This window comes from Pangasianodon hypophthalmus, chromosome 10, assembly GCF_027358585.1.
Source record: "Pangasianodon hypophthalmus isolate fPanHyp1 chromosome 10, fPanHyp1.pri, whole genome shotgun sequence".
NCBI classification, from domain to species: domain Eukaryota; kingdom Metazoa; phylum Chordata; class Actinopteri; order Siluriformes; family Pangasiidae; genus Pangasianodon; species Pangasianodon hypophthalmus.
In genome coordinates, this window is record NC_069719.1 from 5,298,024 (window position 1) to 5,315,934 (window position 17,911).

Below are 17,911 nucleotides of genomic sequence, written 5' to 3' on the forward strand. Positions count from 1 at the left end.
GAGAGAGAGAGAGAGAGACAGACACAGACACAGAGAGAGAGAGAGAGAGAGAGAGAGAGAGAGAGAGAGAGAGAGAGACAGACACAGACACAGAGAGAGAGAGAGAGGGAGAGAGAGAGAGAGAGAGAGAGAGAGAGAGAGACAGACACAGACACAGAGAGAGAGAGAGAGAGAGAGAGAGAGAGAGACAGAGAGACAGACAGACCCTCCAAATTGTCTGCTTTTAAAAAAATTATATATTTCACTGAGCACTTATTTATATAACACTAACAGACTTTATTGAAGTGCATCACATGGTTGGTTTTGACATTTGTGTATAAGTGTCCTAAAAACAGGCAGATAACGCTGCACCAATACATAAATTATAACAATAACCACATCAATATGTCCAGACTAAGTGAAAATCAGACCAATAGCATGTCTATAATAAAATATAAGCTAAGCACAAACATCTACTAAATTTAGGGGTATATTGTGTAAATTTAATTTCTGGCTTATCATCTTAAACAGGTTATTAAGACACTTACATGAAGGCTTTTTAGCAAATCACTAAAATGTGAATAATAAGTGCTTCTTTAAGTAAACTTCCAGCCAGGTTCTCTCCTGTTCCTTTCATTTCTCTTGATTAAACTGTGTGTAATGACTAAATTCAGCCACAAGGTGGAGACAGTCACAAAGGACTGGTGCAAACTGACGAACATCGTTAAGTGATGTCTTAAAACGTAACCTATAGGCTTCTAAGCTTTTACTTCCACCTGCTCAAACAACAGGCATGGAGCCTTGAATTAAATTAAATATTGTACTTTGATTAAATAATGTACTTGAGTAGACATGCTGGCATTCATTATTATAATTATTATAAGGAGCCATACTGAACTTTGTGGAAAGGTCTAGAGTCCATTTCTAACCCATTTGAATTCACTTTTTGCCTGATTGAGGGCAGATATCGCTTTCTCCGAGTGTGTCACATTTCACATTACCTTTAGAAAAACAGACAGGTAGAGAGAGAGACACCTGTTCTATGTTTAGCCAAGACCAAAAGCACTGCACTGTAGCTACCCGAAATCAGACAGCAAATAAGTATTGTGGAAGATCATAAAGAAGTACCTCACAACATTAAAATAAAGTGGCTTCCATATTTTTAAATGTAATAACGCAACAGAAAAGCGTTTCCACCATACAGGTACAGAAGCAGTGGAACAGAGCTTATGTAAAACGAAGCAGCACTCACATTCTCAATAACGAAGGTCCAGTCTTTATCTTCAAACTCCTCTGCATGAGGGTCCTGCAGGAGACACATCGAGAAATCATTAACAAAAAAAAGAAAAAAGAAAAAAGTAAGCAACTCAAAATGTAAAGTGCTACTCTTTTCCATTCAGTTTAATAACTTCCTCTAAACCCAAATGTAAAAACATCAGCCAAGATGTGATTGGTGTCTGAAGTTCGCTTTTCTGGTCATTTTCACATCCATTAGTCTGACTGCGGAGTCCAAATCAGAGCAATACTGATACTTTTGATTCATAATGAAACCAACAAACAAAAAAAAACATGCTTGTAAAACTGGACATAAATTCAGTGATGGAAAATTTATATACAGATCTTTGTGCTTAAATGATTTAGATGATTTCTATGCACAAAATATACAACCAGCGCAAAATAAATGATCAGATTACGCTATAACAACTTATATAAACATTTATTTCGTTTGTTTGTTGGTGCTGTGCTACAGCTCTGTGCTTTGGCTCAGTTTCATGCCGCACAGCTCAGTTTAGCAGCTTGCCGAAACCCCAAAATACACATCATGTTCGGGTCACTTCCTGCAATCGAATCGCACTTGGAATCAAACCGAGACCACCTTGTTCAGATGCTGACCGACTGGGATCCTTCAAAAAGTTTTTTTTTTTTTTTTTTTTTTCGGTTTATCGTCCTGGATAGTGCATAACTAAATCAACACGTTCGTACATTCCATACATTTGTACACATTGTGTTAAGTAATATTTTTACATATACAGTGCCTTGCAAAAGTATTCATACCCACCGAACTTTTCCACATTTTGTCACGTTACAACCACAAACAAAAATGTATTTTACTGGGATTTTATGTGATAGACCAACACAAAGTGGCACATAACTGTGAAGTGGAAGGAAAATGATAAATGGTGTCCAAAATTTTTTACAAATAAATATCTGAAAAGTGTGACATGCATTTGTATTCAGCCCCCTTTACTCTGATACCCCTAACTAAAATCCAGTGGAACCAATTGCCTTCAGAAGTCACCTAATTAGTAAATAGTGTCCACCTGTGTGTAATTTAATCTCAGTATAAATACAGCTGTTCCGTGAAGCCCTCAGAGGTTTGTTAGAGAACATGAGTGAACAAACAGCATCATGAAGACCAAGGAACACACCAGACAGGTCAGGGATAAAGTTGTGGAGAAGTATAAAGCAGGGTTAGATTATAAAACAATATCCCAAGCCTTGAACATCTCACGGAGCACTGTACAATCCATCATCCGAAAATGGAAAGAGTATGGCATAACTGCAAACCTACCAAGACGTGGCCGTCCACCTAAACTGACAGGCCGGGCAAGGAAAGCATTAATCAGAGAAGCAGCCAAGAGGCTCATGGTAACTCTGGAGGAGCTGCAGAGATCCACAGCTCAGGTGGGAGAATCTGTTCACAGAACAACTATTAGTCGTGCACTCCACAAATCTGGCCTTTATGGAAGAGTAGCAAGAAGAAAGCCATTGTTGAAAGAAAGCCATAAGACGTTTGCAGTTTGCAGTCTGCGACAAGCCATGTGGGGGACACAGCAAACATGTGGAAGAAAGTGCTCTGGTCAGAAAAGTTCAAAATTGAACTTTTTGGCCTAAATGCAAAACGCTATGTGTGGCAGAAACCTAACACTGCACATCACCCTGAACACACCATCCCCACCGTGAAACATGGTGGTGGCAGCATCATGTTGTGGGGATGCTTTTCTTCAGCAGGGACAGGGAAGCTGGTCAGAGTTGATGGGAAGATGGATGAAGCCAAATAAAAGGCAATCTTAGATGAAAACCTGTTAGAGTTTGCAAAAGACTTGAGACTGGGACAGGGGTTCAGCTTCCAGCAGGACAACGACCCTAAACACACAGCCAGAGCTACAATGGAATGGTTTAGATCAAAGCATATTCATGTGTTAGAATGGCTCCAGTCAAAGTCCAGACCTAAATCCAATTGAGAATCTGTGGCAAGACTTGAAAACTGCTGTTCACAGACGCTCTCCATCCAATCTGACTGAGTTTGAGCTATTTTGCAAAGAAGAATGGGCAAAAATTAAACTCTCTAGATGTGCAAAGCTGGTAGAGACATACCCCAAAAGACTTGCAGCTGTAATTGCGGTGGTTCTACAAAGTATTGACTCAGGGGGGCTGAATACAAATGCACGTCACGCTTTTCAGATATTTATTTGTAAAAAATTTTGGACATCATTTATCATTTTCCTTCCACTTCACAGTTATGTGCCACTTTGTGTTGGTCTATCACATAAAATCCCAATGAAAAACATTTTTGTTTGTGGTTGTAACGTGACAAAATGTGGAAAAGTTCAGTGTGTATGAATACTTTTGCAAGGCCAAATCATTTCTAACACACTCTTCTGCTTTTAAACTTCAGCTACCCCAGACTTATATGCAGGCGTTTTGCATTGGGGGTGCTGGAATTTTAAACAGCATATATGTGGCGTGCGCTATAACGTCACATCCAAATGATAGTTAAATCATTTTGAGATTAAGAGAGAATGTGTTCATTATGTAAGGAATAACACACAACAGACCGTGCTGTTATATGAAATATATATACCACAGCAATTTGTCAATGATTACAATGTTTCATTTATTAATGAATGACACTTAGATTTAATGCTGTGGAACGTCGTAGAGACAAGTTAGTTCCTGTTCTCATCTACGTTATAGCTGCGATAAACAGACATTCCCTAACCAGCCTCTCTCTCTCTCTCTCACACACACACACACACACACACGCACACACACACGCACACACACACGCACACACACACGCACACACACACGCACACACACACGCACACACACACGCGCACACACACACGCACACACACACACGCACACACACACACGCACACACACACACGCACGCACACACACACACGCACACACACACACACAGCCTGTCATTTTACAGAGAAAACGGAGAAAAAGGAAAGAGTAACCGAAACTAAATCTTACAACCAAAAAAAAACTTCACTAAATCAATGATTTCAAAATTACTTTGTTAAATAACACATTTTTAAATCTGTTTATTATTAGTCTTAGACTGTGTGGAGAGTCGGCTGTACAAGTCCCTGTGTATGAGCTTTAGTTACTATGAAGACAATAACGTGTTAAACGAGCGCATTAATATAAGCCTATCGTTCATGTTACAGGCGGAATTACCTGTGCTGTTATAAGAAAATAATGCACACCCTCCAACCAATCAGATTCAAGCCTTCAACCATGCTGTGGCATAAAATGATATACGCCACTAGAAATATGCTATTCTTCTTTCAGAGCTGGTTATTAGTGTTAATCAATAGAATTGATAATATGCTAAAAATGTAATATTAGAATATGGGCCTTTAAGGGCTTGCAAAAACTCTGGCCCACACCTCTGATTTAGACAGTGCTAAACTGATGGCTATACACTTCCCTAACCGATGAGCTACATTAGCCTCATAGCTCCAGTGCAGAATTTAGAAAAATTCTGGCCAAGCCGTTTCTTTGAAAAATAAATAAATAAATAAATAAAACTCTAAAGCAAGTCAATGAATATTATTAAATCACTACTACGTGTGTGTGTACCTTAAACAAGGTGACCGTGATCTCCACGTTCTCTGGAACAGGCCACACCACCACTCCTCTGTACGGGTTTTTGATGCCGGGTTGCCAACTATGAGACTGAAAGACAGAGAAAAAGGAGAGAAAACAGTCACACGGTGTTATGCATCACTCAGGCACTTTACACCATCATTTTAACAGACAAACAACAAATATCCTACTCTACTTTCTGTAAAATGCAAGTTATATTTCTATAAGCTCGCCATTTATGACCTGATCAGCCATTTTAACTGAGGACCTCAAGCACTCTTGCCTAAACGCAAAAAAAGGAAACAAATGTCAATCTAGACAATAACTTGTATCAGTGGACGCTGGTTAAAACGGCTGCAGTTTTTCTTAGGGTGCTTTCACATATGCAGCGTTTAGTCTGTTGGAATCAAATCTTGGTGCAAGTTCGTTTAATTTAAGTATTTGGGTGTAGACCAAAATAACTGGAATGAGGTGGCCTCAGCATGGTTCTGATCAAACTCTGGTGAGATTTGATGGCAGTGAGAAAGTGTTTTGAGCTGCTGGTGGCAGTTTTCTGCAGATGTGAGGTGCTAGAAGTGCTGAGGAAATGTGATTCACACCCGACAAATGGACTAACAGGTGTGAAAGCACCCATAAACTAAATCTAGCATGAAATAAACAGCAGACTGAAATGTAACTAAAACAAATTAGTTGTTTGATAAAATATACTTTCATTAAAAGACTAAAACTAAATCAAAATCAGCTTTCAGAATGAACACTGGTGATGAACACACTGATTTATTCTGGATTTGCAGCGGTTTTACTGTGGCGCATACTCAGGAAATCCGACCTCGTTGTTTCTCTGTGATGATCTGATTTCCTAAAACACAGCAGATCTGAGAATGCCGTGACGAATGCCCTACCTGTCCAGGCAGCTGCGTGGAAATCGAGTCTTCTCCACCCACCATGTGCATGAATAAAACAAACGGTTCTGCACTGCTGTATTTTTATACACTGTAACACTGCTTCACGGATGATTTACCCTGCTGCCTGTCTCAACACGGACTCTGAGGAAGTGGAACTGAACACCTTACACACTCTGTCGCAACTCCTTGATGACGCGTCATGTTGATGCAGACACGAAAACAAAAGTGTGTCTGTAGTGAAGCTGAGATTTGGGCTTGAGATAACACAAGACCTCTCAAACACAAGATCAAGTGTGTATTTCTTGCCCTAACACATCAGACTGAACTCGACACTGAGCTGAACGAGTGCGATCAGCAGGGCAGAGCAGGAAAACACTATACTGTGATCTGAGCTGAGCATCGATGCCAAGCCTAAATGACTTTTATCCATGGATAATAAAGAAACTGTTTTTGCACTGCAGGACTGCATCCTGTAGCAGCAGTTTTAAAGCTCTTGGCAACATGGTCTTAAACGTTAAACAAAAAAAATCTTTGTGACACACAGATATCATTCAATATGCATTTACAAATGTACGATTTAAGAAATATGTATACCTATATAACTGCAAATAAATTATAACCAAAAGCTAGAAAAAGTCTGAATTTCTACTTAATGAGAACTGTGTGGGCGTGTCCAATCAAACACTGACTGACAGCACCGTCTCCACAGCAACATAAACAACTCATGAGCATTGCTAATGCAATGAGTGATGTTATTGCAGCAATTTTGTTTTTACATGCGGGTCCTGAACGCTGCATGTTGGTGTGTTTTCTACATTTGTTTTAGCTTTTTTTTTTTTTAGCATACTATTTCTGCTTTCAATCACACCTGCTTTAATAAAACGGACTACAATGAGCCTTACTGTACTCTCTTTTAACCTCCTACTATGACATGACAGCAAGTGGCTTATTAAATGTTTAGTGTCATCAGATTTGCAGGTGAAGGCACAACACTACTGACTATTACCACACAATCACACTAAAACAGTGTGCGTAAAATGGTTAAAAATTCTAATGAGATGCATTTTTGCTCACGCTTGGACAAGAAGGAAAGAAGTCACTTTAGTTTCTGTGGTTGAGATAAAGCTGAGTAAGCATATGGACATTATGATCGGTACTTTTGTCACACTGACATCACCTCTAACAAAATTTAGAAATCTTTTAACAGAAATTGATGAGTCAACTGTGAAAATGAGTCGACTGAGTCTTTCCAAATCTCCAAGACTGAATCATGCATTGTCACGGCCACATGATCCTCCTCTGAGACCATGATAGCCTAGGTCTTTTCAATTCGCAAGTGCAGAATTAACAGAATTAACTTTGCAAGATAATTTGTGTATAAGTTTATAGTTTACAGTCTGACTGCATTTTTTTTATGTAGCTGCATCCACATTGCTTAAATTTGTAACACTTAATTACTTTCGTATCCTGCAGACAGTTGTTCTCTAATGTTGTTCACTGGTTCAGGGCTTTACTGACTGACAGCTGTATCTGATGACTAGTGTAGGTCTTCAGAAATACAACATGCAGAATTTTATCAGCTCATCAGCTAAATTTTTCCCCAAAATTTCTCCCTAGTTTAGTCTTGGCCATTTTCCACCCATCAATCTCTGTTATCATATGAGGGTGAAGGCCAACACGTGCTTCCTCAAAGACTGCATCTTTTTGAACTATGTCACAGGGCAGCGTAATACACTCGGAGAAAAGCGCTATCTGCCCTCTTCCACATACATGAGCTCACAGACGCCAGTGATTGGCTAGTTAACTGTGACTGATATCGGAGAGAGAGTGAGCAACTCCTCCCTCCCAGAGAGCACGGCCAATTTCGCTCTCTTGCTCTCCCAGCCACAGATGGCTGCAGCATCATCGGGATTCGAACTTCTGACGATACTTGTTGAAGAACATCTCTGGATGATAGGGCAAATGCTTTTCTGGTGCGCCACTCCAGGGCCCCATATCAACTTAATATTGCTCTTGCTTAAACTCAGGAAAAATTGTGTTTTTTTTTTTTTTTTTTTAATGAAATAAAATCAGACCATAGTGCGTTCCACGAAAGTTCTGTTTTTCCGTCAGTTATGTCAACCTGAATGTTCAGACCTCCAAAAACTCATCTAACTTCACGTATGCTCATAAAAAAATTGGAAGGGGCCTTAAATTCAGAGTGGAATTCCCTTAAAGGGAGAATGGTGACAGAGTATAATAAACGATGCCGGACTACACAGTTGGTTAAAGCTGAAATACATTGAAAAACATGGAACATGACTGAAATTAGGGGGGGGGGGGGGGGGGGGGGGGGGCGATATGACAAAAATATTAATATCAGGATACATGAAGAAAATTCTACGATACACAATATACATCATGATCTGGAAAAAAAACTATCATAAATAACTTTATTAACAAATTAATTTATAAATATTAATTAATAAAAATATAAATATTTTATATTTTTATTATTATTTTTTAAAATAACAAAATAACAAATTACCACGATACAGATATCCCATCATCTTACTGGCCAGCTGTAGCTGAAATACACTGAAACTGTCAGCTGACAAACAGAAATGCCTGTTTGGAAAATTTCTAAATAAAAGTAATATTCAATTTTACTTGTATAGTGCGACATTGTTAAAACAGAGCTTTACAGAAATCCTTAATAAACAAGACAGAGATGAAAGTGGTAAGGAAAAACATCCTAAGACATGAAAAAGAAACCTTGACAGGAACTAGACTCCAAAGGGAACCCATCATCTTCTGGGATAATGAGATTATACATTAAAACAAACCAGAAGTTAAGAAGTAAGCCCAAGCACTACACAGGTTCTACACACCTTGGAGGATTTCCGTCGACTCCTGCGGGTCCACACCACCACAAGTTTGTCTGGTTGCCTGAAAGAACAAACCAATGGAAAAGTCAGAACCTGAAAATAATAACGTAATTAAATAGATTAAATTAGACATTAGCCAGAGCAACAACTTAGACGGAGATTATATTTGTGATTATATTCTGTTGGACGAATACACAGAGCTGGTTGTAAAGAAGCAGCTTGATGCCTGACAAGGCCCAAACCGGAGCCTAGAGGCTTTAGACTTCTACTTTTATTTCATTCTCCAACTAATTGATAAATGAACAAAGCATTACAGTAAAGACAGCATCATTATAATGGCATGCAACAACGTAACGTCATCACAGCAGGTGGTGTGTGTGTGTGTGTGTGTGTGGCGTTACCTATTTCACCTCCCCTGCCTGATTTGTGCAAATCTGGCACACAGTTTTTTTAATGCTTTATGACTTATGTGTCATTATGAAATAACTCAGACAAATGTAAATGTATATTAACTCCATTAGAACAGCATCAATTACCAGAGTAACTAGAATATTTTTGTAACATGACTTTTTTTTTTTTTTTATCAAATGAATCAAACTATAAACAGATAACACATGCTTAGCAGAGATTGAGCAGCATCAGTGCCACCTGATCTGCATCCCCTGCCCATTTTGCGCAGCGCATACCACAGTGTGTTTATGTCATGAAGTTCAACGTAGAAAACAAGCATAGTCTTCTGAAACGTTATTTTGAAAATGGTGGCTCTGTGTTTGTGTTGTATGAGTAACTATTTTATAGCGCAGCTAGCCCCACCTCTGATAACTGGAACCTTTGATATTAAATTAGTGACCGATAGAAAAAAGCGTAGTCTATGGTGCCAAAGATTCCAGTACGTGAGAAAAAGGCAGAACTATAAAGATTAGTGATGCCTAATAGAGCCAAAAAAGGTTCAGATTCAGAAGTTTATTGATGCCTATCCGTGCTGTCCATCACACTCAGAATCTACCTGCAGTATATTATATGAATATAGCAGTGTTACAGTGGTGATTATTATTTATGTTTGTGTTATGTAAGTCTCGTCACACCTCGGGTTGCTTATCCAAGCCAGTCAGACACAATCAGAGAGTCAGACAGGCAAAAAGACAGAGCAGCAGTCAGACAGCATCAGAGTTAGACAGACAAAGAGAGTCAGACAGACAGAGTCAGACACATTCAGAGAGTCAGACAGACAATCAGACAAACACACAGTTAGACACTCAGGGAGTAGAAGCAGATAAACAGATTCAGGCAGGCTGACAAAGAGTCAGTGAGAGTCTCAGCTCAGCCTCTTTGTGTCTAACAGATAGACACTTCAGAGCTGAGAATCCCAATATAAACCAGCTACAGTAAGACGCGCAGCTGGGACTGTACTAACTGTAATCTGACAAGCAGAGGTGTGTGTGTGAGAGAGAGAGAGACAGTGAAAGACAGACAGAGAGATGATTAGCCTCAGGCCATGTATTTCTAAAACATCTCGGAGGGAGAGAGCTGTTTCAAATAATCACCCACTCAATCAGTGAATGATTTCACACACTTGCTCCAAGATATTAGAGATGAGGGAAAAAAAAAAAATAATAAAAAAAACACTGGACAATTTTGGCACACTGATCTTCACATCCATCACTGAGAAGGGACTGCTACAGGACCACCGCTGACCCGAGATTACTGAGATCATTAGTGGATCATTCTCAGCACAGCAGTGACACTGACATGCTATTGTGGTTGTGTGCGTGTATGGTTGTGTGCGTGTGATGCCGGTATGAGTGTTAGAAAAAACCATCAAATTTTTGGCTTACAGAATAATTTCTCATATAACACCTTGGACATTTTCAGACAACTTTGTTATAAAATAATAAAATTTTTATTTCAATGCCTGAACAGAGTGCTTTTCTGCACATGCGCACACACACACACGCACACACACACACACACACACACACACACACACACACCCAGGACCATTAACCACATAGATGTGTGTATGTCATAGAGGAAGAGAGAAAGACAGGGAGAAATAAAGAAAGAGGGGTCTACAAGTGAGAAAAATGAAAAGAAGCATGTAGAAGACAAACAGAAAGACAGAGACGTACTGTATGCCGCTGGGCCTCAGGGAGAAATTTGACTACAAAGTTGCCCATTGTGTCTATATTCTTATGACTAGCATCATCACACACATTCACACACACTCTGCAGTGTGTGTGTGCACTGCCCTGCAGTCCTCCCTCTCTCTCTCTCTCTCTCTCTCTCTCTCACAAACAGACACACGGACAGACAGACATTACATCCTCGCATTTTCTCTACTCTACTCTAGTGAACTGAGTGGAAGCAGCTGATTTGATGCTGAATCTTGAAACCTGTAAAATTTCATTTTTTAGTACACACTTTTCACATTTTTCTCTTTCAACATTTTTTTTAAAGATGAAACGAGCTTTTCCACTACTGTAGTGCTTGCAGTTTCTTAGCAAACCTAAACATGATTATTCATATCATGTACTGTAGAAATGTCTTGAAGAATCGTGAGGTGCTTTTTGTCTGAAGGTGTTGAATAATCTTCTGTAACAGCATCTCTGAAGGCTCTAATACCTTATCTTTACAGGAACTAACTTGTTTAGTGGACGTCCCAGGCTATCGGCTAGACAGTATTGCAGATCTAACTAGGGCTGGGAGATATCTAAATATAATTATCAATATATTGTAATAATTGATAACAGTGTCATCATGTCATGTTATTATGGTTACAGTGTGTTGTGCTGTGAGAATTTTTTTCCCCCATATCAACACAAAACGTGCACCAGGCAGCACATTTCCATGCAAAAACTCTACCATCTCTATTAGTTTTTATCTCCATGCAGCAAGGGCGATTATCTATTAGTTTTTATCTCCATGCAGCAAGGGCGATTATCGTCTTTCAAGCATAGCATCAGGCACATGTCAGTCATCATTGATATCTGATTACATCGTCATATCAGCCTAGATTCAGGTCTACGTCAATTTTGGAAATACCTCAAAGCAATGTTGACTTCCACAGTTAGTATTATCACAAAGATGGTGGCATAGCATTGCCATATCACAGCTTGAGGATCCTCGTTTTGAACCCGAGTTCGTGTGGCCGAGTGGGTTTCCTCCGGGTTCTCCGGTTTCCTCCACGTCACAAAAACAGGCCAGTAGGTGAACTAGCTAACTCTAAATTGTCCCTAGGTGAGAGTGAGTGTAAATGTGTGTGCACATGGTGCCCTGTGATGAGCAGGCGTCACCAGGCATCCAGGGAGTTTTCCCACCTCACGCCCAGTGTTCCCGAGATCTATAGCGACCGTGACTGTGATAAAGCAGTTACTGAAAAAGAATGAAGATCACAAAGAAGAGGACCTGCATACTCTGGTGTAGGAAAAGACTGGTTCAACAAATTTGTTTGCTTGCGCTCTGTCGAAACACATCACAGATGAGTTTATGCCTCATTAATGCAGGATTCTGCAACATTTTGCTGAGCCATGTGACATCCACCCATCTATCCATCTATCTAGCTATCTTCTACATTTAGTCCTTCATTTCCTTCGACCTTCCACCCCATGTGCACTTAAACAGACACAAACATGGATAGACAGTCAAACAAGCTCATAGACAGATGGAAAGACAAGTAAACAAACAGGCAGAAAATCACACAGACAGATAATTAGACAGGCTGAGAGATGAACACACAGACTAAAGCAAAATTTGTATTACTGCAATCCGACTCAATCCTTTGCGCAAGAACGTCCACACGCACATACACACACACACACAGAATCAGGGTTACTTTAAATATATCAAGTTTATATTATATATATATCAAGTTTATATTATATATATATATATATATATATATATATATATATATATATATATATATATATAAAATCAATAACTGCAATAATGTTTTCGTCCTCATGACGTAATTAGAAACAGGAAGTAACGCGACAAGTTGAACCAATCACTTTAGTCAGCACACAGCAGCGAGCACGGACAGCTTTCAAAACTAGCGCGGATCGTACCGCTGGTCAGCTGTAGCAAACCCCAGACCACTGTTTTCAGAGAGACAGAGATACAAACAGAGAGAGAGAGAGAGAGAGAGAGAGACAGAGAGGCGCAGAGATATAAAGATATGTATTCAGCAGGCAGCTCATATGAGGGAGGGATATAGGTAGAGAGAGAGAGAGAGAGAGATCAAGATATAGATAGAGCAATATACACAGATAGAGAGAGAGATATATAGATAGAAACAGAGATGGTGAGACAGTGAGATAGAGAGAAAGAGACAGAAAGAGAATGAACGAGAAAGATAATGATGAAGATAAATATGATAAAGATGATGAAGGTTATGATGTCGAAGGTTTTTATGATAATGAAGATGAAGGTTACTATGATGATGATGATGGTTATTATGATGAAGTTTATTATGAAGTTACTATGATGATGATGATGATGATGAAGGTGATGTTTATTATGACGAAGGTTACTATGATGATGATGATGATGATGATGGTGGTGATGGTTATTATGATGTTACTATTATGATGAAGGTTACTATGATGAAGATGATGAAGGTTATGATAATGACAAAAATAATTATGATGTCAGTGAGGTGTGGTATGTATAGACATACACTAAACAGGAAGACTGGAGACTCCCAGACACTTCCGCTAACACACACACACAAGCTTATCAACACTCTGTCCTTGCTCTGTGGTGTTGCGGTGTTCAGTGGGTGTGTGTTTATTCTGCATGTCACAGGTCACAGGCAGGAACATTACGGAGTGCTGTACAGTAGGTCTGAAATGGTAAAGAGACAGGAGGTAATAAAACACTCTTTCACTCTCTCTCGTCCTCCCAAAGGAAGTCTTTAACTACCTAACACAAAGCACAGACGCAACAGCTGCCAAGGCCCCTTGATGACGCATTGTGTGATACAAAAAAAAATAAATAAAAAAAATAAAAAAAATCACATCTACGACTACATACTAAAGACACAACGCTTTTTAAAAAGGTGCAGAGCTTCTCGTCTGTACGTGTGCATTTTCCTAAACTCACTGAAGTGGCATAATGACACACAGTGAAAGCTCTCCCCTACGGTGTACATCGGATTTGTGTGCTATGAAAACAACTGCTGGAACAAACATTTTCATAGAAACCTCTGGAAATTTCCAAAACTAAAAAATATCAGAAAGAGATTTTGAGCAATCATGGTGCATTTATTTCAACAGTCTGTTCCTGTGAGAGATCATAAGATATGTTGTTATCCAAATGAGTAGCAAAATTTAAGCCAGTATCTTAAAAGCCAACAAAAACAAAACAGAAAATCTTCCGTGTTGTTTTCCCCCAATTACTCTTCTACATGAGTATGAAATCCGCAGATTGGGACTTTTTTTTTTTAATAAACACATTAACATGCCTGCCACATGTTCAAAACATATTCGGATTTGTAAATAAGAATTTCAACAAAATTTAAAAGAAAATGCTGCAAAATCTCAACAGTGACAATTGTCTAATCTGCTCATGCAAATATTGCTGAAAGGGTTTTATTATTAACATATTTTATACATTTAACTTTAAGAGCTGATATTTATAAGCTACAGCACATGCATTCAAAATTTGCCCTCATGAGTCCCACTTCCCAGTTCTTCCAGGTTTTTGGCTCATCTGCTGATATTATTACGGGGAAAAAAAGAAGACTGCTCTTTTAGCATGTTTTTGTGTTCTCTTCTTAAAATGCATAAAAGTTGGCATTTAATAAAATTCAAGGACACATGCTGCTTTGCTCCTGATCACATAAACCCAGAGACTGTCAGACGACCATGAACGAGAGTAACATGCCCATCTCCGACAGAGAGGAAAAAACAGTCAAGTCCTACAAAGAGGTATGAAAAGCCTCTCTTAGCACAAGTGAGCTCTTACATTCACGTTTATTCATTTTAAGGAAGCTTTTATTCAAAGTGACTTACAAGTACGGCGCTCAGCAGTACTCAAGAACCTAGAAGAGGCTCTCTGGCAGTCCAGGATTTAAACTAACTCATAACCTTCTAGTCATTTGCACAGAACATTAACTTCTGAACCACTACTGTCTGTTTTTTCTCAGAGACAGAGATAACAATGCATTCCCATCTCTGAGAGAGAGAGAGAGAAAGAGAAAGAGAGAGAGAGAGAGAGAGGAAAAAAAAAGAGAGAGAAATGTACCAGTTAAAAGGTTTTGAAGCTCCGGTATTAAACATCTTTTGTAAAACTGGGCTAATAAAACTGGTTCATTTATACAGAATTAGAAAGCCTAAGTAATAAATATACATAAACTGACTTAAGTGTGATATCAGCGGTGGCTTGGCTAATTTTGTAACAGTCTGTGTGTTCTCCGTCTCTGATTATACGATGGAGTTTTCTGACGTTTTGCTGACACCATCAACCAGAAAAGGTAAGAAGAGTAGTTTGGACTCATTCATGACAAGGTAAAAGAGGACAGCTTGAAATGCCCATTCTTCAAAGTGAGTTTGAGGTAATGAGGATATTTTTGCTGTCTGTTAGCACGCGTGGCAGCTTTGCTCCTCACTGTACTAGGGGACAGGCATGTAGGCTGGTAACATCGTATTAATAAACCTGAGCATGTTTTAAGTGATGTCTTGCTTAAATATAAACATCTGTAGCTGTTCTGTGAGTTTTGAGCCAGTCTACGCCGTGTTCTTGTACACCGGTTTTACACAAGCACCGTAGCAGAGATTTTAATCAAAGATTTCTGACATTGCCTTTCTGAACGCTGTTGTCGGGCATCTTTGGCCACAATGGCACTAAATCGTCCGCTGGTGATCCGATGGTGGTCATATTACACATTCTAATACCGCTGATCTCAACTCACAGCAGTCTTGGGACAAATGACGATAGCATCAGCGATCACTGATAGATTTTCACTATCACAATGTCTAACGTGTCAGGCGATTTAATTGTGTCGGAAAACAATTAAATCGCCTGCTGTAACCTGCTGTCTGACTTCAGGCAGAGCGACAAACATCTGATGCCTCTTATCTTCACTTGTCTGTGCTGCTGAACAGATAGAAGTTGTGAATGTTTTCGTTCTCAGAACATAATTGGGGTTTAAATTAATTAAGAGAAACGTGTTGTTGTTCAGGGAGACTTCTCTATACAAGAATTCAATAAGTATCTCCGATGCTGTTCACCACAGAGCATGTGCATGTGCTGTTATCATCATATATCATTTTATTTATATTTTATAATGAGCATAGTTACACTGACTAAATCATCACATTTATTTACATCCAAACATTCCTGACCTTGTTAACGGGTAATTAATTTAAAAAAAGCTGACTAAATGACTGACTTGTATCCAGCTTCCAGTATTTTTCTCCCCTGCAAAGCCGCCATCGTCAACCAGTGATAATTAGGGGGCACGACAGGACTATAGCAGATGATTGCACACCATCTCACAAGTACAACACACAACCAAAAAAATACTTTACAATGTCTTACAGTGTAAATCCAGCTTTAAAAGAAAAAAAAATAGAAAAGGCAGATCAGGATCACTCTAATTTGAAACTTGTAGCACATAAATATATATTTGTAATAAAGTTGATACTTTATAATATCGACTAAAATCTAGGCTAATATATCACAATATAGAAACTATCTCCATATTCTGATATGATATCTGCAATATAATATGTTCAGGAATCAGTGTGTAGCTGTTACTGTTTTTGTGTTCAAGGCCCTGGGTGATGCTGTATCACAATTCCTCATGCCTATTCACCTCTCTCAGCCTCAACATATCCCAGACTACACTAAATGCATTTAATTGACCATAAAAATGGAAAATATTCCCTCTCCCACAGTCCCCACAGCCAAAACCCCCCCGGAGTCCGTCTCATGACTTTTTAAACACTATTACTGGAGGCACTTTTTTAGGACAAAATTTGCAAAGCTTATGTTATTTTTTCCCCCAATATATGCCTTATATTTATATACATTTACCCATTTGGGAGAAACTTTGCTCCAAAGCGTTACAAGCGAGGCAGAACATAAGCCTGGCACAGAAATAGTGTTTTTCCTTTTCTTTTTTTTTTTTCCAAAAAAAAAACAAACCAAAAAAAAAAAAAAAACGAGTGTTGGGAACACTGTGTTCCTGAGCTGCTGTAAGTCGTGTGAGCTATTCTGTGACAGGAATTCACAGTCAGAGTTCCCAGGGTTTTTGGATGAGTACATCATCACGCCCCGACATTAGTAAGAAAGAAGCCCTGCTTCATTTATCTAACTGACGCACAGAAAACGCACAATTTGACATGGAAACAATAAAAACTGCAGCAAATAATAAGTCATGAATACTTACCACATACTCATAGTGCATCAGTATATCTGTGATATTGTTTAAAGTATCACAGATTTTTGGTGCCAAGGAAATGCCAATTTCTGTTTACTTCGATAGAGATACAAAGCAGAGTATTGCGAGAATACCGGGGGCAAGGGTGATCAATATGACAAAAATATCATTACACGATATGGTACTCTCAAAGGCATTTCTACGGTACATGATGTGCATCACGGAAATACATACAGCCAGCCATACAGTAATGCTGCATTTTTTAAAATGTATATTTTAAACATTTTTATTTATACAATTATTTAATAATAAATGTAAAATATTTATTCAGTGTTATTAAAAAAAATAAATAAAATAAAAAATACTGAAAACAAGAAAAAAAATATTTTATCATTTTGCATTTAAAAAAATTAGCTGCTTCAAGACAGATTGTGTATTTTTTTTTTTTTTTTTTTTGGAGAAAACATTAAAAATACAATAAAAATATAATTTATATAATTGACATAATTTATCACGATACTGATATTATATCATCATATTGCCCAGCCATACCAGGGGGAACTGAATTCACTGAACGCCCATAAACCAGACTGCTGGTGCTAAATTCTGTCTTTCTTTCAATGCTTTTTGTAAGTTAAAGCAAACAAATAAGTAAATAAGTATATTTCAAACATGAACTCATTCAGTATAAATCACTTTAGGGTCACGTAGAGCTGATCAATATCATGCTATGGATAATTTCATATCATTAAACAATATATATAAATATTTCAAACATGAACTCCTTTAGTGTAAATCACATGTTAGAGCCATGTAGTGCTCTACTGATATAATCTCATTATATTATGTTCTCTAAAATTGACGAGAAAATTATCTATACAAAATAA

The 17,911-nt window shown here is 38.4% G+C and overlaps 1 protein-coding gene across 5 annotated transcripts in view; it reads right to left on the reverse strand.

The window, feature by feature from the left end:
* ehbp1 (EH domain binding protein 1) overlaps positions 1–17,911 on the reverse strand; it is a 157,285-nt gene that overhangs the window by 126,734 nt on the left and 12,640 nt on the right. For all 5 annotated transcript variants that reach the window (XM_026944084.3, XM_026944085.3, XM_026944086.3 and 2 more), the window contains exons 3-5: positions 8,642–8,699; positions 4,861–4,956; positions 1,232–1,285 (exon numbers count right to left, since the gene is read on the reverse strand). In XM_026944084.3, coding sequence (XP_026799885.3) covers positions 1,232–1,285; positions 4,861–4,956; positions 8,642–8,699 — 208 coding nt within the window. The remainder of the gene's footprint in view (positions 1–1,231; positions 1,286–4,860; positions 4,957–8,641; positions 8,700–17,911) is intronic.